Source organism: Rana temporaria, chromosome 3 (assembly GCF_905171775.1).
Source record: "Rana temporaria chromosome 3, aRanTem1.1, whole genome shotgun sequence".
Taxonomy (NCBI): Eukaryota; Metazoa; Chordata; class Amphibia; order Anura; family Ranidae; genus Rana; species Rana temporaria.
This window is the reverse complement of record NC_053491.1, coordinates 375904327-375927929: the sequence shown is the minus strand read 5'-3', so window position 1 is coordinate 375927929 and position 23603 is coordinate 375904327. Positions and strand designations below refer to the sequence as shown.

Here is a 23603-nt window from a genome sequence, read left to right as displayed (position 1 = left end):
AATCTCTCATTCACTCTGCTCTCTCTTACTATCAGCATACTTCTTGTTAGCATATGAACTGATTGGCTGCTTCTTCCACTCACATTCTGATCATGTTGTTACAGAAGCTGGTATCAGGTCAGAATCAGGTACCTACACAGTTTGCATAAGATTTTTTTTTTAATAATGTATTAAAAAAAACTCTGGGATCCCCCCCGCCCCATGCACTGGGGCTGTGCCCGCACTGCATGGGTTAACTGCTAGTTTTTTACCTAGGGGTGAGAAGATTGCTTACATAATCCGCTGGGCCTCCAAGCACATAAACGGCCCCTGCCCCCCTGCGCACACTAACGGTCTTGTGCATGGACTGTTCCTGATGTCATCACGCCCAGAGACCAGCTCTAGATGTAAGGACAGCAGGAACAGTCCAACGATGAACGTGGGCATAGGTGTGCGCCGCTTATTGCATTAGGGTGTGCTCCCCAAAGCTTTAACACACATGCATTTGACATATTTACCGGCCTCTTCCTCACTCTCCATCCTGAAACAATGGGAGGAAGGGGGAGCAAAGGAGCACATGGGGGACCTGGAGGGGTGGTGGAGGTGGCATATATTAGTAACAATCCCCTATATTTTCCTTCTGTGGCAGCTGAATGTTGACAAAAGGGAGAGGAGGAGAAGCCGACTTTCAGCTTCTGCAGGAAGAAAATACAGATCGGTTCCACTAAATTCCACCCCTCCTGTCCAGGTTCTGAGGGTCGGCAAGGAAGGATTTCTGTTTACCTGTCACCTGCCCACCATTGACAGGTTGCCAACCCCATGATTAGGGTGTGCCCAGGCACACCTGGCACACCCCTTGCGCACGCCTATGGACGTGGGGAGCGCTGTTTTCCACAGGATCGGGTAAGTATATGTTTTAAGTGCGCCCCTGGACAATACAAGCAGTTAACCCATGTATGGCGGGCACAGCCCCAGAATAAAATAGAGATGAGTTCCTCATTGTGTTGCTTCTCTTTTGTTGTCCAGTCACATGTTGGGGATGGGTCTTGGATACCCCCAAAATGGGTTGAATGATGCAGGCCACCGAATTGAGAACATCTAGGGGTAAAAAACAGTATTGTAGGGGAAATCTTTTAATTGAAGCAAAATATTGCAGCAAATGCTGGTTTAGCCATTTAATCTAATTGACTATTGTCTTATTTTTGGCAAAAGCCTTGCTTTAAAGGCCAACACCAGCCAAAACATTTTATTTTATTTTGGATAGATTGGAAATAGTTACAAGCAAATGTCAATCCTGGCATTCCAGGAATATATCTGTTTTTTTAAACCGTTTAAAGTGGTTGTAAACCCTATTTTTAAACTTTATGATACAGGTAAGTCTATTAAGGCTTACCTGTAGTTAACCAGCATATCTGCTAAACCTGCACGGTTTAGGAGATATTCCCTGTCTCCTGCATGTGCTGATGACATCGGCACATGCGCACTAGAGCAAACTGACGCAATGGCACCTATGTGCCGCTGCATCAGTATGCGTGCCGTTACCGGAGTGTCCCACACGCACTCGCAGGAGTGACGTCATTGCGGCTCCGGCCAATCACAGCGCCAGAGCCGTGAAACCCGAAAGTAACCCCTGGAGCCGGAGGAGGAGACAAGGACGGCTTTGATCTAAAGTAAGTCATTCATAATGAGCTAGTATGCTATGCATACTAGCTCATTATGCCGTTGACTTGCAGGTTTTTTTTTTTTTTTTACAAGAGTTTACTTCCTCTTTAATCAATGGGTTTAGTTGCACTTTATGATTTACTGCTGTTCAGGGGCTTCAGCAAAATAGCAGCCTCCAGCAAGAAGAAATAGGAGCAATGCTGGAGGCAATTTACAGCACCCACTAAATTTGGCAGCATTAATTATTAACCACTTAAGGACTCCTTCACGCCGATATACGTCGGCCGAATGGCACGGCTGGGCACATCCACGTACCTGTACGCTGCCCTTTAAGCCCAGCCGTGGGGTCGCGCGCATGCTGCCGGGGCGTGGAGGTGACCCGGTGCAAAGCTCCGTGACCGCGGCCGCGGGACCTGCGACCCGATCTCCGCTGGAGTCCCGCGATCGGTCCCCGGAGCTGAAGAACGGGGAGAGCTGTGTGTAAACACAGTTTCCCCGTTCTTCACTGTGGCGCCGTCATTGATCGTGTGTTCCCTTATATAGGGAAACACAATCAATGACGTCACACTTACAGCCACACCCCCCTACAGTTAGAAACACAGATGAGGTCACACTTAACCCCTTCAGCGTCCCCTTGTGGTTAACTCCCAAACTGCAATTGTCATTTTCACAGTAAACAATGTATTTTTAATGCATTTTTTGCTGTGAAAATGACAATGGTCCCAAAAATGTGTCAAAATTGTCCAAAGTGTCCGCCATAATGTCGCAGACATGAAAAAAAATCGCCGATTGCCGCCATTAATAGTAAAAAAAAAATGCAATAAAACTATCCCCTATTTTGTAAACGCTATAAATTTTGCGCAAACCAATCGATAAATGCTTATTGCGATTTTTTTTAACAAAAATAGTTAGAAGAATACGTATCGGCCTAAACTGAGGAAAAATATATTTTTTATATATATTTTTGGGGGATATTTATTATAGAAAAAAGTAAAAAGTATTGAATTTTTTTCAAAATTGTCGCTCTATTTTTGTTTATAGCACAAAAAATAAAAACCGCAGAGGTGATCAAATACCACCAAAAGAAAGCTCACTGAGCTGGGAGGGGCTTGTGCAGCGCCGCTGATTCCTATGGAGCGATCTGATGAAAACGGATGTCCGTTTTCATCAGATCTCACCCGATCCGATCCGCCATGGATGGATATGGACGTATCGCCATATGTCTGATTTCTGCGTATCGGATCAGGTCGGATGTCAGCGGACATGTCTCCGCTGACATCCGACGCTCCATAGGACTGCATGGAGCGGCCGTTCAGGTCCGCCGTCAAAACTGACTGGCGGACCTGAACGGTCCATTTGTGTGAATGGGGCCTAAAGGTCCGGGTCTTAAGTGGTTAATATGGAATGTATGTTCCTTGCTAAAGTACAGGGGGCCAGATCCTCAAAAGAGATACGCCGGCGTATCTACTGATACGCCGTCGTATCCCTGTTTCTATCTTTGGAACTGATCCACAGAATCAGTTTCCAAAAGATAGGCAGAAGATCCGACATGTGTAAGGGACTTACACTGCCGGATCTTAGGATGCAGTACCGCATCCGCCGCTGGGGGCATTTCGAGTCGAAATGCCGCTTCGCGTATGCAAATGAGCACTTACGGAGATCCACAAAGCGGTTTAGCTTCATGAAATCTCCGTAAATACTTACGTGGCAATCGTAAAATTAGGGCTTCTTTTACAAAGTGTAAACTGTTTACACCTTGTAAAAGTAGACCCTTCTTACCCGCGACGCTGTTATTTTTATTTTTTTTCTTCCCGCCGTATCTTTTTTTTTTCCCGACGCAACTTTTTTTACCCGGCACGATTCTCAAAACTCTGCGTAACGTAAAACCGCGCTATGCACGTCGGGAAAATGACGTCGTGAGCATGCGCAGTACGTCCGGCGCGGGAGCGCGCCTAATTTAAATGGGACTCGCCCCATAAAAATAGGAACGCCTTGCGCCGGACGGATTTAAGTTACACAGCCGAAAATTTCTAGGTAAGTGCTTTGTGGATCGGGCACTTAGGTAGAAATTTTGCGGCAGTGAAACTTAAAGCGGGGGTTCACCCTTAGAGGGCACTTTTCCCCCTTAGATTCCTGCTCGTTTTTACTAGGGGAATCGGCTATTTATTTTAAAATATGTGCAGTACTTACCCGTTTACGAGATGCATCCTCTCCGTCGCTTCCGGGTATGGGCTTCGGGAATGGGCGTTCCTTCTTGATTGACAGTCTTCCGAGAGGCTTCCGACGGTCGCATCCATCGCGTCACGATTTTCCGAAAGAAGCCGAACGTCGGTGCGCAGGCGCAGTATAGAGCCGCATCGACGTTCGGCTTCTTTCGGCTACGAGTGACGCGATGGATGCGACCGTCGGAAGCCTTTCGGAAGACTGTCAATCAAGAAGGAACGCCCGCTCCCGAAGACCCATACCCGGAAGCGACGGAAGAAGATGCAGCTCGAAAACGGGTAAGTACGGATCATATTTTAATACAAATAGCCGATTCCCCTAGACCGAACGAGCAGGAAGCTAAGGGGAGAATTTTTTTTTTTTTACAAATGGGTGAACCCCCGCTTTAAATCAGAATATTTAAGTTACGGCGGCTCTTTGTGGATCTGGCCCATTGTTTTTTATCAAGTTGTTATGGGTAAATTTCCACTTTAACGTATCTGTTATGAACAATTCGTCTTTATTTTGTTATTTCTGGCTGGGGTTCTGCTTTCATTAGTCACAATAACTTTTAATAACAATGTATAGTCTTCTGGTCATGTCTGTTTACAGAGTAGGTTATGCAATTTCGGTGATGGATTGAAGAGGTCAGCCATGAGGTTCCTGGAGGAATCCTGAACCCAGATGTGGAATGGACACCTATTATATTATTGAAAATTGTGGGTGGAGCCCATCCTGTGCACAGAGCAGGTACAATATAGCTATATAGGTACAATATCCTCTTATAGCTTTATAGCTCCTGGGCTGTCCTTGAGTCCTAGGTTCAGGGCTGTGTATTCAGACAGATAAGGAAAATCCTGTCCACATGCTTCGTCTCTGTCAACTCGTAGTTTGTAGTACTAGTGCTTTGCAAGCAGCTCCTAAGCTACCTTGTAATTCTTTTTTTTTTTTTTTATTAAAGCAAATTTGCGTTGTCTGCGGTAATTAAACCAAATCTGAAAACGAAAAATTTTCTCCTCAAAATGTGGAAAAATGCGGTGAGGAGTGCTGGATTACTGACTGATATGTAACCTGGCTTGTAAACGTGGTGGCTCTATTTTTCCTAGAACTTCTGTGGATGGTCAGATTCTTCCATCCACACTACACAGCACAGATGGCCAAATCACCCCCTGCTGCTAATTTGACATCTAGCCCCGCCAGCTGTCAAAATACCTGAACAGTGCCTGCATCTAATTGGATGCAGGCACTGTTCAGCCAACAATTTTCTGCCTGTCAGACATGGCCACCCACTGAGCAAATTTTGCATTGCCATGAAATGAGATTTGCCATGGAATGAGATGATCCGCCTCCATCTCATCCTATTGGCTCACTCATGTCACGTGACAAAACATCAGTCACAGCTAGGCTGTCATAGGGAGAGGATCTCCTCTCCCTGTGATAGCCCGATAGCACTGTCAGCAGCGTGCCTCCCGCCAGCGCTAAGTACACCCCGCGCCCGCAGCTCTACTCCCCGATTAAGTACACCCCGCGCCCGCAGCTCTACTCCCCGTCCCCCGTTAAGGCTCAGGGAACGGGGCGAGTCTACGCTATTAGCGTAGACCTAGCGTTGGCTACGTTAGTAGCGTAACGTAGCCAACGCTAGGTCTACGCTAATAGCGTAGACTCGCCCCGTTCCCTGAGCCTTAACGGGGGACGGGGAGTAGAGCTGCGGGCGCGGGGTGCGGGGGACGGGGAGTAGAGCTGCGGGCGCGGGGTGTACTTAATCGGGGAGTAGAGCTGCGGGCGCGGGTGTACTTAATCGGGGAGTAGAGCTGCGGGCGCGGGGTGTACTTAGCGTTGGCGGGAGGCACACTGCTGACAGTGCTATCGGGCTATCACAGGGAGAGGAGATCCTCTCCCTATGACAGCCTAGCTGTGACTGATGTTTTGTCAGGATGAGATGGAGGCGGACCATCTCATTCCATGGCAAATCTCATTTCATGGCAATGCACCGGCTCATCAGGAACCTACTGAAATCCATGTATGGCCAGCTTTAGGAAAACTCATGATACCATGCAACATCTTTTGGTGCCGCTCTAGGTGTTCTAGTAGCACACAAGTCCGGTGCCCCATAGTATTAAATAGGTTCAAGCTGTCAAGGGCCTAACCTAGACAACCTAGACAACATATAGCTAGATTCAGAGAGAGTTACCGTACGTTACAGTAGATACGCCATCGTAACTCTGAATCTACACCGTCGTAAATTTAAGCGTATTCTGGAAACCAGATATGCTTAAATTATTACGCTGGCCGCTAGGTGGCGCTTCCGTTTTTCCGCAATCGAATATGCAAATGAGCAAGATATGCCAATTCACGAACGTACGTACGCCTGACGCATATTAGTTACGCCGTTTACGGAAGACATACGCCCGCGTAAAGTTAAAGCTGGTCTCTAGGTGGCGCAGCCCATGCAAAGTATGGACATCGGAACAAGCGTATCTTTTTAAGTCGTACGCAAATAGGGCTGTGCGTAAGTTACGTTCACGTAGTAGGCAGTGTTCGACGTATCTTAGGCATTCTATCCGACGCATGCGCACTGGGATACGCCCACCTCAACACAATTTGAATTAGGCGGGCTTACGCCGGCCCATTTACGCTACGCTGCCGTAACTTAGGACGCAAGTGCTTTGTGAATACAGCACTTGCCTCTCTAACTTACGGCGGCGTATATGAGATACGCTACGCCTGCCTAACGTTAGGCAGGTCTTACTGAATCTGGCTAATAGAGACAAGAAGACAATGCATGCCGTCAGCTCAACTGGTGTAGAGTTATGTAAACAGCCTCATCCTCTTAAGCCACGCCCCTGATATGCTTCCATAGAGGACCTCTATGATTAGCTCCGCTGGGTGGGGTGAAATGCGTCCGCTCGTGACTTAAGAGGAGTCACAGACTGAGACTATTTGCACCTCTCTCCACCAGATAAGCTTGTACCGGGACTTAATTATAAAGGGCCTCTATGATTAGTCCCATTGGGTGGGAAAAAATGCATCAGACGCATGACTAAGGCTAGATACACATTATACCATTTTTATTGTTCAATTTACTTTCAATTTACCTTCAACAATGAAGTGCAAGGGCCTGCATGATTGCATACAATTCGAAAGTGTTTTGGTTTGACCTCATATTACCATATTTTCCGGCGTATAAGACGACCTTTTGGATGCAAAAAAATGCATCCAAAGTCGGGGGTTGTCTTATACGCCAGTGACAGTCTCCATGCTGCGAGCGTCCATGATTTAAAAGCCGCTCCTTCTTTTCAGCATGTCCTGTGATAGGCGGAACACAAATCTTCCCAGCAGCGCCTCTGTTCTGTGTTCCTCCTATCACAGATGCCTTCTCATCCTCGGACGAGAGGACGTCCGTGATAGGCGGAACACAGAACAAAGGCGCTGCTGGGAAAATTTGTGTTCCGCCTATCACAGGACACGCTGAGAAGAAGGCGCGGCTTTCAAATCATGGAAACTCGCAGCACGGAGACTGTCACCGGCCTGGAAACAAATCAGCAAAACGTGAGTGATGGCACTGTTGGCACAGTGGGGGAAAGTGATGGCACAGTGGTGGGCAAGTGATGGCACAGTGAGGGCAAGTGATGGCACAGTGTGGGCAAGTGATGGCACAGTGGGGGCAAGTGATGGTACAGTGGGGGCAAGTGATGGCACAGTGGGGGCAAGTGATGGCACAGTGGGGGCATGTAATGTAATGGCACAGTGAGGCATGTAATGTAATGGCACAGTGAGATTTGAAAAAAGCCTGTTTCTGTCAGCGGTTGTTCCGGCTACCCCTCAGCTTCCAGAAAGACTAGTAGGAAGTGGGTAGTCTTATATGGCAAGTATATCCCAAAACCAAATTTTTTCCTGGAAAATTAGGGGGTCGTCTTATACGCCCAGTCGTCTTATACGCCGGCAAACACGGCATATGGTTTTGGTAAAGCTAAAGGAAAATTGTATAAAAATTGTATAGTATGTAGCCAGCATTAGGAGGAGTCACAGGCTGTCATTTACATCTCTCTCCACTAGCTGGTGGCGTGCAGAATAAAAAATGAAAGCGCCACTTCACGTATTAAAGTCCAGAGTGGTACTTTATTTAAAATTGCTACGAAAAAGCCAACATGTCTCAGGGGTTGTAATTACACCTCTCTTTAGGGCAGAAAAGGATCAATAGCCTGAAATACCTAAATGGTACAGTAAAACCTTGGTTTGAGAGTAACTTGGTTTGAGAGTGTTTTGCAAGACAAGCAACATTTTTTTTTATAAAATTTGACTCGATATACAAGCAATGTCTTGATATATATTGAGTAGCGTCATGTCACAACTGAATATAAAAGAGAACAGTTGCCTCTAAGTGTAGCAATATGGTTACATTTAATGAAGGTACAACCATATCGCTACACTTAGAGGCGCCTCTCTTCTCTTTTATACTCTGTAGCTTTTGCTTAAATTTGCTTTTAATCGCCTTGTGGAGGCTTCTATTTGTGGATGGACATTGTATGGTTACACAACCTGGTCACATTGCTGTAATCTTTTTATATGGACTATAAACTGAAGGACCTCTTAATAAATGGTTGTGGAACGAATCATGTGAGTTTCCATTGTTTCTTATGGGAAAATTTGCTTTGATATACAAGTGCTTTGGATTACAAGCATGTTTCTGGAACAAATTATGCTTGCAATTCAATGTTTTACTGTAATTTAAAACCGATGGTGCCTTCTGGGATTATGTCCTGGTCCAGTTCGGAAGAAAATATTATTGTTAAGATCCAGGAGAAGGGGGACTTTTACCACAGTAGAAACATGTTGGCTTTTCCTTGACAATAAAATAAAAAATAAATAGTATTGTGTATTTAAAAGTGTGTTCTTAGTAGGGCCACCGGGTGAAAATACAGAGAGGAAAAAAAAAAGGAAAAACCTATGCAGGCAACTCATTTATGAAGCAAACATCTGCAATATATAAATGTTTGACTCTGGGTTTAGAAATGCTTTAATATGAAGCTAACACTATCACTTTCTTGCAGTAGGATAAAGCAGCTGTAATATTTTGTCTGCTACCTCTATTGCTCATAATTGCTAAAAAGAATTGCTTAGCTCATTGCTATAAAGAAACTTGAATTTTTTACCTACTAATGTTGTCAGCATGGGAGCACTGAGTTTTGTTCTTGGGATGTAATTATGGTGCACACGTGTCTCTGGCAGAGGTGTTTATTTTGTGAAACCTCAGGCGATGTTTAGGTGGTTTGGATGTAATTCATCTAGTCAGTTTTATTGTGCAATGTCTACATTATTTAAATGTATCTATAGCTAAAATGTGACTTTCCTTCTCATCCCTTCCATGCTGTATCTAAAACCAAAACAAAATATATATATATATATATATATATATATATATATATATATATATATATATATATATATATATACACACACACACATAATATATATATATATTTATATATATATATAAATATAAATATATATACACACACACACACACACACACACACATAATATATATATATATATATTTTTATATATATATATATATATATATATACACACACACATATTATTATATATATATATATACTCACACATATTATATATATATATACACATATTATTATATATATATATATATACACACACACACACACATAATATATATATATTTTTATATATATATATATATATATATATATATATATACATACACACATAATATATATATATATTTATATATATATATATATATATATATATATATATATATATATATATATATATATATACACACACACACACACATATTATTATATATATATACAGTATATACTCACACATATTATATATATATACACACACATATTATTATATATATACACAAACACACACACACATATTATATATATATATATACACACAAACACATTTTTTATTATAATTATAATTTTTTTTCATAGATTGTTTTATATTCATTTCATATGGGGGGGGGGCATCTATCAGGAGGCCCAGGGCTGTTTCCCCTTTTGTCCCCTTTAAAATCCAGCACTGGGTGTAAAAGGACGCTAAATCCCTTGTACACACGACCATTTTTCTCGGCAGGAAAAAAAAAACAACGTTTTTCCCGATGTGATTCCTCTCCAGCCTGACTTGCATACACACGTTCATGCAAAAAAAACGTCCGACCAAAGCGCGGTGACGTACAACACATACGACGGGACTATAAAGGGGAAGTTCCTTTCAAATGGCGCCACCCTTTGGGCTGCTTTTGGGCTGCATACTTGATTCTGAGCATGCACGTTTTTTCCCCTCGGAAAAGCATACACACGACTGTTTTTCGAGACGAGAAAAAAACAGACGGGAAACACGATGAGAAAAAAGACAGCTGGTTTAAAAAAATTTGCGGGCAGTTTTTTTTCGTCGAGAAAACTGCTAGGGAGCATATACACGTCGTGAAAACCAGTCATGTGTACAAGGCATTACTGGATGATATTTTGCTAAAGCACAGCGTATCATGAACAGTGTCTGTAACTTTGTTTTTAAATCAAATACTTATTGTCACTTTCACTCGTCCTTTGTTAATGTCGAGTGATGTGAACCCCCTGCAGTCTCTTTGCAGCCATATCCAGTCTTCATGCACTCCATCAATGGCTGCAAGGCATTTCTCAGGACTGTTTTCCTCACGATGACAGCAATGGAACATGCCTGCCTAATGTGTGTTTAAAAGGTCACTTGTTGTCCCAATCAAAAGCCTGTGTGACGGGGTGACATTGCAGGAATACGATTAGGAGACAAGGGACAACCTAAAACAGGAAGCGCTCGAACAAGGATTTACAAGGCAGGATTGTCAGGTTTAAAAAATAAATAAAGGAATTGCAGCTTCTTAATGAACACTGTGTGGGGCTCACAGCATGCAGTGAAATCAGAGTAAGCAATTTCAGTAAAGGAGAAGAGCCTGTACAATTGTGCAAGAAGACTGAAGGGAAGACTGGAGGTCAGATTTAAGTCAAATCCCTGTTTCCCAATTCTGGAATGCTGGAGGTCTGTGAGGGTCAGAGCCTGCACATGTAGTGAGCAAGTTCCCATATGGGTACAAACTATAGGCAGAAACAAGGCACATTAGGACACACTGATAAGACTGTTTACCTTTGACTGATAACATTTACCTCCATATCTAAAAACTGCAGCATCAATATTATTAATCATGAATGATCTAAGCAAATCCAACAGGGAGACATTGTAGCACAAAATATATAGGCAAAGGACACGCCCCTGCCATGTCCCCCAGTTAAAAATATTTATTTTTTCAAATTTTTTTAATGTATTTTAGGAGCCTTTTTATGTTAATGTTTTTTATTTATTTTTTAAGGTGGACCTATGCTTTAAATCTATAAAGGAACATTTTGAGGAAATGTTTTTTATATACTTAGCAGAAACATTATGTAGTCCTCCTAATCTGCCACTTCCTGGTCCGTGGCGCTCCTCGTCACTTCCTCATTCGCCTGTGCTCCTGGGAAAATTATGTGTCATCATTTCCCAGGAGTCTGTGGGCAGTACTGTGATCAAAAATCACATTATTTCCTGACAGGAAATTACGTGATTTAAGGTGGTAACCATAACAATTGGACAGGACCTTCTTCCGTCTGCACCCGTTGTTATGGCAACTTTAGAAACAATTGGTGCTATGGCCGCCGGTGAATCCTGCATGTGCGAGATCGAGAGGTGCATGCTGGTTACCCAGCATGCACCTCTCCAACGCTTATCCCAGAAGAGTTATCGATTGGGCTTCACATGCCCACAATCATGATTGTGAGTATTACATTTATATATTTGCAACATCCACTATTAAACTTGTATAATCATTTTTTATTTAATAATGATTTTTTATGTAATAATGAATTATGCTTGAAGGCCCCAACTGCTTTTTTCCACTATTACTTTTCCTTTATACTGGCTCAACAAAAAAAAAAAAACATGAAATAATGTAAAGTCTGAATGAAGTGTACTGTAGCATTTGTGGTAGATAATGTTTATCTAACCCCCAAAAAAATAAAAATGTAAAATACAGTATATTGCAGTGTTCAATTGCTGTGCATTAACACACATGGCCTAATGCGCATTATGGTACATATAACATGCGTTGCATTGAACTACAACACGTGAAAAAACAAACATGACCAATTTTAATGACAAAGCTCACCACAACGCACAGTACATGTATTGCAGTGGGCTGTGGTATGTTGTGAGTTCTCTACTATATAATGCATTGGGATTCCATTTACAATGAATAATACTGACATAACACATAAGTGTGAATGGGCCCTGAAAGTTCAATAATTTTGCTAGGATGTATTCTTTGTATGGAACACACACTCATGTCTCAAATGGTCATAAACAACACAACAATCATTGATATCCTTGTACAGTTGCATTGAAGGGTGGATTCAGTGTCTACTGTTACAGATGTATTTTTTGTAACGCCTTTTTTACCTTGTCTTTTACAGTGATGTTTTAATGGGTTGTTGTATTGCTGTGTGCAGAAAAACACAGTAAAACATTAGAGGTGATAGTGTATAAAGGGGGCGCTAAAATTGCATAATAAATGCAATAAAACATTAGAGCCCAACCTGCGGCCCTTTGGCACTTTATGTGCGACCCTCAGGACCCCTGCAGACACTAATCTGTGTTTCCCTATTGCCCTGGTAAAGCAGTGATTAATTCCTCCTGTAATGTATCTGCAGTCTATGACTGTCTCTAGAGGCATGTTCCCAGTCTCCTACAACTCCTAAGCATGTTCATGGTCTCTCACAGTCTCCTGCAACATGTCTGCAGTCTATGACCATCTCTTGTATCATGTCTGCAATCTCGGACCATCTCCTGTATCATGTCTACAGTCTATGGTCATCTCTTATATCATGTCTGTAGTCTCTAACCACCTCTTTTATTTTTGTCTGCAGTCTCTGATCATCTCTTGTATTATGTCTGCAGTCTCTGACCATCTCTTATATCATGTCTGCAGTCTCTGACCATCTCCTATATCATATCTGTCGTCTCTGACCATCTCTTATATCATGTCTGCAGTCTCTGACTATCTCTTTTATCATGTCTGCAGTCTCTGACCATCTCCTACATCATGTTTGCAGTCTCTGACCCTCTCTTGTATCATGTCTGCAGTCTCTGACCATCTCTTATATCATATCTGCAGTCTCTGATCATCTTTTGTATTCTGTCCATAGTCTCTGACCATCCTTTGTATTATACCCACAGTTTGATCATCGCTTACATGTCTAAAGTCTCTGACTACAGGTATTTCTTGTCTCCTATTTGCACTCTTTAACCATCTTCTGTATTATATCCATTGTCTATGGTCTTTGACTACATTCTGTTGTGTGTATGTTGTTTCTGCCACTGAATATTCAATTTGGTGGTGTCGAGGGCTGCACTTAAGGACCCCCCATATCAAAAAAATTGACCACACCCCTCCTATGGAATGAGTTCAACCTAATGGCCATACACACAATCCTAATATCGTACGAAAACTGTCGTCCGAGGAAGAATCGTACGATAATAGGATAGTTAGTGCACAGCTTTTGAGAGCCAATCACGACAATTCATCCAATAATATTTGAGCGGACAAGCACAAAAATTTTCCTTGTACGATTCCAAATCGTACGATTTTCATTTAGTCAGTATAGTGGACGTCGGAAAATACAATACAAATTAATTACAAACATTACAACACATGTTTTTTTTTTTTCCTGATGTACGAGAATTTCGGGACTTTAGTAACCTATTAAATTTCTACTACGAAAAAAGTCGGACAATCGTTTGTCCGATTTTTGGATCGTGTGTACGGGGCATAAGACTGCATAACTGCTGCAGGACTAAGCCAGGGTTCGCACTGCCGCAAATTCAAAGCTGCGCAACTTTGAAGCTGACATCCTTGCGTGACTCCATCGCGGCTTGCATATGTATGACTTCTTTAACAGAAGTCAATGCAAGTTGTATTGAAGTTACACCAAAGTACAGCAGGAACCTTTTTCTAATTCGGAGTGACTTGAGTCCGCAACCGATTAGAACGGTTCTATTGCAGTTAATGGGGCGCGACCTGTCATGCGAACTCTCAAGTTTCATGACAAGTCGTGGCAATGTGAATCAGGGCTTAACCTCACAAATATAGCTTCAGTGAACGGGATAACAAAATGTTTTTTTGCTTTAACATTCGGCTGGATTCACATCTTTGCATTTTTGCTTTATGTGTTTTTAATTACAAAACTATGGAAAGGCATCAAAATGATCTCAATGCACACATTAAATAGCGCATCAATGTCTGTCAAATTGCATTTTCATGCGCTTACATTGATTTCAATGACAAATGCAATTGGAGAGAAAATGCATAGGTTTTAATTCAAATGTTTAAATCTTTTAAAATGACAAGAACATTTGAATAATAGCATAAAAGAATAAAAAAAAAGGATGTTATTGTCATGTTATTCAATATTCCAAACAGCATCATGAAGTTGGGGACACGGCGCACAGTCTGTAAGCACTTTCGGGTTGGGGAGTAAGGACTGATCTGAATCATTCAGTATAATGCGCCATAGAATGTGTTGGTGCTATACAGTATAATAACAATTACTACGGGCCAGATTCACATAGAGATACAACGGTGTATCTCCTGATACACCATCGTATCTCTGATTTACGTTGGTCGTATCTACGCATAGATATGCCTAAGATCCGACAGGTGTAACTGTGTTACACCGTCGGATCTTAACTGCAAATTAAAAATGGCCGCTGGGGGCGTTCTCGCTGATTTACGCAGAGAATATGTAAATCAGCGAGATACGCCAATTCACGAACGTACGCGGGCCCGACGCAGTCACTTTACGTCGTTTACGTAAGCGCTTTCCTGGCGTATACTTACCCCTGCTTCTATGAGGTGCAGCCAATGTTAAGTATGGCCGTCGTTCCCGCGACAATTTTTTTTTTTTTCTCGACGTTTGCGTACATCGATTCACAAAACCGCTCGTCGCAAGTTACGCTCACGCCGAAACCAATGACGTCCTAGAGACGTCATTGGGAGCAATGCACGCCGGGAAAATTAGCGGACGGCGCATACGCATTTAAATCGGCGCGGGGACGCGCCTGATTTAAATGCTACACTCCCCCTAGCCACGGAATTTGAATTCCGCCGGGGGATTTAAGATACGCCGCCGCAAGTTTGGAGGTAAGTGTAAACTTGCGGCGGCGGATCTTAAATCAGATAGATTACGCGGATCTAAAGATCCGCTGATCTATCTGAATCTAGCCCTATATTTCTTGCCTTGAGAATTTGGACAGATTATTAGCAATAGTACACAGCATTTTACAAATCACATAGAAAAATACTCCAAAAAAAAAGTCCCATCAGCCCTGCTTTCAATTTGATGTTCCTACTGCACACCCTCTCTTGGGTCAATTCAGTAAGGTACCAGTTAATCCACAAGTATGTTTATTGTGGGATAAAGACCACACTAAGGCAGGGAGAACATATAAACGTCATGCAAACAGCATGCTTGCTAAAACCCAAGTCCTCAGTGCTGACAGAGAAGAATTCTAACCACTTAACCAGCATGCTGCCCAATGCACATTGCAAAGTCTTTACACATCACATCAACTGTATTACAAAAGTCCAGACTGTATGAAAATAGTTGTGCAACCCATAGCTGTTGGAGGACTACAAGTCCTGGTTGACTGACAGACCACACAGAGACTCTTAGGGCCAGATTCACAAAAGAGATACGACGGCGTATCTCCTGATACGCCGTCGTATCTCTGTGATCCGCCCGTCGTAACTATGCGGCTGATTCATAGAATCAGTTACGCATAGATAGCCCTAAGATCCAACAGGTGTAATTGACTTACACCGTCGGATCTTAGGATGCAATTCTAGGCCGGGCGCTAGGTGGCGATTCCATTGCGGTCGGCGTAGAATATGCAAATGACTACTTACGCCAATTCACAAACGTCCGCTTTGCCCGTCGCTCTAAATTTACGTTGTTTCCGTAGAGATACGCGGCGCAAAACTAAGGGTGCCCTCTAGGTGGCCTAGCCAATGTTAAGTATGGCCGTTGTTCCCGCGTCGAAATTTTAAATTTCACGTCGTTTGCGTAAGTCATCTGTGATTGGCGCTGGACGCCATTTACGTTAACGTCGAAACCAATGACGTCCTTGCGACATCATTTAGCGCAATGCACGTCGGGTAATTTGACGGACGGAGCATGCGCAGTACGTTCGGCGCGGGAACGCGCCTAATTTAAATGGTGCCCGCCCCATTTGAATTAGGCGGGCTTGCGCCGAGCGGATTTACGTTACACCGCCGCAAGTTTACAGGTGAGTGCTTTGTGAATCAGGCACTTACTCTGTAAACCTGCGGCGGTGTAACGTAAATGGGATACGTTACGCCGCCGCAGCGTAACGTATTTGTACCTGAATCTGGCCCTTAGTCCCCCAACATCTACAAGACCCTTGCCTTCGGAATGACATGTAGAAGCTTCAAAGATACATACCGTTAGCTAAACTCTTTTTAGTCGTCCTCTTGGCCATGGTCATCTGGACCTGGTGCTGGATCCGCATGGACTTCTCGAGGTCCTGCCGACCCACTTTCAATGTCTCTTCGGACGGCAGTGCCAGGCTAGAGCTCTCCAAGTCCATAAAGTTATCTCTGCTCAGGACTGTCCTGATGTACCCCTGCTCACCACTCGGAGATGCCACCATTGCCATGTTGGATGCAAGTGGTCTACTTAGTCTACTAGTGCTATTTAGTCTCTAGTGCCAGGAAGGTTGTCGTACCACTGCCCACCAATGGTACGCAGTGATTGAGCCCTGGTTACCTAGTGTGCTCTGGGTTACAGCCTTCAACAAGCTGCCTTTTAAAGTGTGCACCTCTTGTATGGGCTTAACCCAAGTGTGCAATCTAGGTTACGCGATGGTCCCAAATTACAAACCGTAGTATATTCTTTGTTCTAGTACACACGTTTGGTACACTCAATACCCAGGATAAGGTCTTCGGTACACGTTTAATAACACTATCCAACTTTTCCAGTACACACCTCCAGTACACTCAAAATCCCAGTGTACAACCTTGAGTAAATACTAGGATCCAGTATACAGTTTGTCGGTGGTGATACACACTTCCAGTATGCAATACGTCCCAGAATACAGCCTTCAGTTAGTTTTTCATGCCTGCGCCAACTCCCAGTAACGGTCGAATTAGATACACGCCTCCCTTAGACACCCCAAAATTCACTCTCCAGTCAGTTCTCTGCGCCAGTACACATTTCCAGTGCGTGCCACATCCCAGTACACAGTCTGCAGTACACGTCAGGTGCAGGTAAAGGGCCGGTCACCTGTATTTGGCTCAGCTTTCCGATCAGGGTCCCTGTGCATAAAGCAGCACACGCTGTTCCAGTTGGTGCAGTCCCCAGAGCTCAGCAAGTCCCAGTATGCAGCCTTCAGCACAGTGTTCCAAAGCTCACACAGACACACACCAATGCACACCTCCACACACACAGCTTCCTCTCTTAGTAACTGGCAGGCCTCCTCCCACCTAGAGTTTCCAGCCTGGGATTCCTCAGATAACTCAGCTTTTAATGTCCCTGAGGTTCAGGGCTGGGCTGTAGAGTATAGAGGAGGGAGGGGAGAGGAGTGTACACAGCAGTACACAAAGGCTGCTCTGCCAGGAGCTGCGCAGGAGGAGTTGGCTGAGGAGTGGCACCTCTTTACACAGGTCACAGCTAACGTTTAGGTCCAATGCTGTGCACACAACTAGAGACGTGCATTCAGCCAGCCTGCTTTGCAGATATTCTTTATGCATCATTATCGCCAAACACAATACAGTTTTAGAGGAACACTAAATACCTAATCACGACATGTTTAGTAACATGGAATTAATTTAAAGGGTATGTAAACTCCAACAATAAATGACTCTTATTTGCTCCTGTCTGGGTTGATAAGTATACCAATAAAAGTGTTTTCCAATGTCTGTTCAATAAGTGCATACAAAGAGTTGTTGATCCTTTTACAAGCTGATAACTTCTCATGCCGTCTGCTGCACTGCACTTATATATATTACATTGTTCTCAGCTATCTATGAATCTCACCCTAAGTTATGGAAAAGAGCAGGGGGGTGGGGGGTATTGTCTGGGTCCTAGAGTCACAATGTTGAGTGAGTGTCACCATAGGACATTAAAGTAAAACTACGACCTCCCATAAAAAAAGCAAAAAAAACAAAACAAATGCTGCAACATTAAGGCTAGGTTTGCACATTTGCGGTGCAAATTTATTCTCCGCTTTCACTGCGAATTTCCAAAGCAGCTGTTCAGCGGTTCAGCTGCAATTTAGATACAGTCCATATGGGAATTTTTGTAGCCTGCGTCTTTAGCTGGTTGCTAAGGAACGGGCCGGAAAATAAAAAATAATGTCCCCCCCGGTGTAGATCCAGCGTCAATCAAGATGAATGCCGCCGCCGCACCCGTCGCTGGCTCCCAACACCTACCTGCTCCACTGTCTGACCGTTCTTGGACCCCGCCCCCTGTGACATCATCGACTTAGCATGCACTGGGCAAACAGCGGGAGCCAACAATGGCTGCAAAGCTTTTTTTTTCCTGGTCATCCTGTGTTCATCGTCATTGACAGGTGATCTACACCGGAGGATATTGTTTTTTTTTTTTTTTTTAATAAAGGAATTGTCAAAAATGTCTCTGTGTTTTTATTTACTTTTGACACTTTTTTTGTGAATGAGGAGGGGTACAATGTACCCCATACGCATTCACATGAGGGGGCAGAATCTGGGGGACCCCTTGTTAAAAGGGGCCTCAGAATTTGATAAGCCCCCTGCACACAGACGCCCACACGGACACACCACCAAACAGGGTTGTGGGGAAGAGGCCCTTGTTCCCATCAACATGCTTATAAGGTGCTTTGGGGTGGGGGGGCCTAGTATGGTTCAGGAGGGGGACGCTCAATCGTCCCCCCTTTTCTTGCCTGCAGGGCTGCATGCTCGGATAAGGGTCTGGTATGGATTTTGGGGGGGACCCCACGCCATTTAAAAAAAAAATGGCGTGGGGGTTTCCCCTCAAAATCCATACCAGACCTAACAGTCTAGTATGTATATAGGGGGTAACACCACCCCCCCCTTTTTTTTTTAGGCGAGACCAGATATAGTGAATGCAGGGTCCTGGGTTTAGTAACACTTTAATACAAGAAAGGATTTTGCTACCTTTATAAATTGCAGCTTGGCATTTGTTGCATGCCATTATTCAGTCTATAATCTACCAGAACACCCAGATCCTTCTGACTCCCCCAGATGTTCTCCTCCTAGAATGTACGATGCATGCAAGTTATTATTATGGAGCAATACAATAGATTAATACATAGTTACTGTTACTATTGATTTATTTAGTCCCAACATCTCCTACAGAGTTGTACATAATGTGGAGACATAGGGGCTGCACTAATGGCATTTTATAATACACAAATATGTGAAACACAAGTAACGACAGCCCTGCTCAAACAAGTTTTCAATACTAAAGAGAGAAGGGAGAAATACAATAGGTAAGGGAGATTTGACAGTAATAGCATAACCCTGTTAAGCCTCTGCAATTTAATTTTGTATATCACTCTTTATATAGTAAATCAGCTTTCCCAGCGTTGCCTTCAGTCTAGCACAATTGTAAGGCTGCTCTCCTGTACTAAAATGTTCACTGCACATTGTGGACATTTTGTAATGAGAATTAGAAGCTGCAACAAATTAAATAGAGCCTGCCTTATTCCCTGGCTGAACGACGTCCAGCATCATTCAGTGCTTTCCTCCCCAACCTGTGTGTCCCTGACTTTTCCTTTTCATTCATTGGATTTCAGTTCTGTCAATCACGGAGGCTCAGCATCATATGTGGACATGAACTTAGAGAAAGCTGCATGCAAAGGTATCCTACCTACTCCTCCAGACTGACTGCCACCCATCAAGACCTTTTTGTTATTTGCATAACTCCTCTTAAAGTGGTTGTAAACCCTTACAGACCAATACAGGTAAGCCTAGATTGAGGTTTAACTGTAGATGCAAGAAATATCTCCTTAACCTACACCAATGTTGACATTACTGAGTCTTATGCCTCGTACACACGACCGTTTTCCTCTGAAAAAAACATCAAGAAAACTGCTGGCAGAGCTTTTTTGCCGAGAAAAACAGACGTGTGTATGTTTTTCGTCAAGAAAACTGTCGTGGATCTCGACGAGAAAAAAAAAAGAACATGCTCTCTTTTTTATCGTCGGGAGTCTCAATTTTCTCGTTGTGGTTCTGGTCGGGCTGGATGAGAAACACGTTCGTGTGAATGCTTAAAAACCTGCACATGCTCAGAATAAAGTATGAGACGGGAGCGCACCTTCGGTAAAAGTAGCGTTCGTAATGGAGATAGCACATTCGTCACGATGTAACAGACTGAAAAGCGCGAATCGTCTCTCACCAAACTTTTACTTAAAGGGTCACTAAAGGAAAAAATGTTTTTGCCTAAAATTAATGTCTGCAAGGTAGACAGACAGAATAGTGTAATGATTCTGTTAAAAAACGAGTAAATATCTATTATATTCCTTCATCTATATCACCTCCAGCATTCTAGTTTCTGTTCTCTCATTCACTTCCTGGTTTGCATCATTTGTTCATGTAAGAACTACATTTCCCAGTATGAATTGCGGCACGCTCAGTAATCCACACCTCCTTGAAGTTTCTAACATGTAGAGAGCGTCCTGCCGCACAGATGTAGTTCCCAGGAGGGGGTGAGCACGTTACTCACCACCGCAGTAAAGCCTCCCATCACGGTGGTCAGTAAAATCAGACAAGCAGAAAGTGAACAGAACAGAGAAGAAATAGAGCAACTTCTGAGCAAAAACGAACAATGAGGAAGTGAAAAGAGGAATGTCTGCAGGTAAAGGATGCTTGTTATGAAAAAATAAATTTTCCTTTACAACCCCTTTAACACGCGGTAACATGAGATTAGCAAAAGCAGCCCCAAGGGTGGCGCCAGTGGAATCGAACTTCCCCTTTATAGTGCCATCGTACGCGTTGTACGTCACCGTGTTTGAGAACGAAAAGATTTTGTCTCGACAGTGTGTATGCAAGGAAAGCTTGACAAGAATCTCGTCAAGCTTGACAAGAACCTCATCGAGGAAAACGACGTGTGTACGAGGCATTAAAAGAAAAGTATGGGTTTGGGGGTTATTGCAGTTTTATACTTACCTAGGTGGATGCTGCATCGGTCCGATGCTGCATCTGTCCCCTGGCGTCTCTGCACTGAGAACCGAGCCATCGAACATCGCTGATGGCTCGGTTCTCTCGGCTCCAGAGAAGAAAGCTGCTTCCTGTCAATCAGCATCTCTCCTGCTCTGCTCCTCCATACTCACTTGAGCACTGAGCTGTGGAGGGGAGGGGAGCGACTATCTCAGCGGCTCGCTGAGAGGCTGAGACGGCTATAAGTCCAGGCACCTGGTGGATCCAGACTCCCAGAGTCGTAATGACACGGTGCCTGAACTGATCTTGGTGACGTCAGCAGAGAGCGGACTTCAGACCATTCCCTGCTGAAAACGGGTCACGGGAGTGAAAAACGAATTGCACTCCTGTGACCCATAGGAGAGGCCCAGCCAAACGAGCTAAGGCTGGACTTATTTTTATATTTTTTTTACATTTTAATTTAAAGATGTGACACAGATACAAACAGAAAGACAACTTCACATTGCATATAAATTGTGATGATGGGGAAGTTACCCCCAGGGAGCCAAGATTGGTAACACTGAACAGGCGATGGGGATCCTAGACGATGGATCCTGCCATGTATTGGTGGAATTCGTCAGAGAAGCAAAAGAGGTTCCAATGAAACCATCTGGACTTATGTTCCTCTGACTTATCTCGCAAAGCAGAGTTTAGATCTTCCATTTGCTCAATGTCCTTTACTCTTGCAAACCATTGGGCCACCGTTGGCGCAGACTATTGCTACCAAAGAAGTGGGATGCTGGCCTGAGCAGCATTAAGGAGATGTTTGAGGAGGGATTTATGATGACGTTTCCTTGATAGGGGGTAAGTTTAAGGAGGGCCGCAGCTGGGTTATACTGTAGGGAGATGTCTGTGAGTTTCTGTATGAGCTCAAGCACCGGCTGGCAAAAAGTTTGGAGCACAGGGCAGTCCCAAAAAATATGTAAGAGGGTGCCTGATTGTAGGCCGCAATGCCAACAGCGATCAGTTTGTAGAGGAAATATCTTAGCCAGCACGGAAGGAGTTCTGTACCAGTGCGTCACTATTTTATATGCGGTCTGTTCTGTTTCAATTACAAGGCCATAAACTTTATCTCCAGCTTCATGTATGGCCTTACACGACCTGGTGTTTTATTTATCCCTTGCATCAATTCAGACAGCTTAACTCATTGAACTCAAAAAGGATTCATTTTTGAATGTTCCTCTTAATGATGGATATTCATAGGTAGAAAAATGTTGCAGTTGTAAGCCACATAGAAAGATGTTTAAGCATGGTAGGTATACAGGGCTAATGAGAGAGAGACAGGAATTGGAGGGGAATATAAGGAACTACGATCAGAGAGGGAGTTTAGTTAGACAGAAGGGAGCAGAGCTTAAAGACACAGAGCAAAAATAAATCACATAGTGTAACACAACACTCCCCATTTGAAATCTTTAGATTTCATAACCATAAACTAATATATTTTATATTCAATAAGTCCAATACTGATAAATGTCCTGGAACCTGTATTGAAAAACCTGCAACAAACAAGCATAAACATAAGTTCAACAGGATTGAGGAACATGAAGTCCAAGGTATGACGTATTCAAAGAATTCCAAAGTTCTGAGTAGAAGCTGTAGATAGCAGCCATGCTCAAGTGACTCACCTGGCAAAAGGGGTACAAGCTCTGCAATTGGTCAAACTAAAGGTTTGTGTCGATCCTCCCTTGGTTACCTTGACTTCTACCTTCCGGACTTTGTTATCATCACTGGACATGACTTTAGTAATAAGACTCATAGGCCACTCATTCCGACAAACTTCCTTGTCTTTTAGAAGGATGAGGTCTCCAAGCTTAAGATTCGGCTTAGACGTTTGCCATTTGTTACGACCTTGAAGGTGATGAAGATACTCCTTCCTCCAGCGATGCCAAAACACATGGTTAGATGCTGCACCTTCTTCCATTGACGCCTGTAGATATCCTTGGGTTCGAACACACTTGAAGATATTACAGAAGACCCAATCTTTTGAGTAAGAAGCGAAGCTGGAGTAAGGATCACTGGAGCATCAGGATCTGAAGATACCAGCACTAAAGGTCTTGTGTTCACTATGGCAGACACTTCAGCGAGAAAGGTAGACAAAGTATCATGGGTTAGTGGTAAAGACTTGTGAGTCTGCAACATGGAGTCAAGAATTCTCCGTGCTACTCCAATCATTCGTTCCCAGGATCCTCCTATGTGTGAAGAATGTGGAGGATTAAACAACCAAGTGCATCCATTGTTGGCCAGGAAATTGTCCAATTGTAGCTCTTTACATGCTCCAACAAAGTTGGTACCACAATCAGATGGATTGAGTTCAGTGGGAACGTGATGCTATTGACTTGGTAGAGAGAATCTCTTAATACGTTCAACCCTGTTGCTGACGTACACATAAAATTGTTTTGTTTGGTTGTATATGTAACCAAGT

The 23603-nt window shown here is 43.4% G+C and overlaps 1 protein-coding gene across 2 annotated transcripts in view; it reads right to left on the bottom strand.

The window, feature by feature from the left end:
- PKP2 (plakophilin 2) overlaps positions 1–17512 on the bottom strand; it is a 143599-nt gene extending 126087 nt beyond the window's left edge. The window contains exon 1 of one of the 2 annotated variants that reach the window (XM_040345580.1): positions 16428–17512. In XM_040345580.1, coding sequence (XP_040201514.1) covers positions 16428–16641 — 214 coding nt within the window. In that variant the 5' untranslated portion in view covers positions 16642–17512. The remainder of the gene's footprint in view (positions 1–16427) is intronic. The other variant, XM_040345579.1, reaches the window with a different exon arrangement.
- Between the last annotated feature and the right edge of the window lie 6091 nt (positions 17513–23603).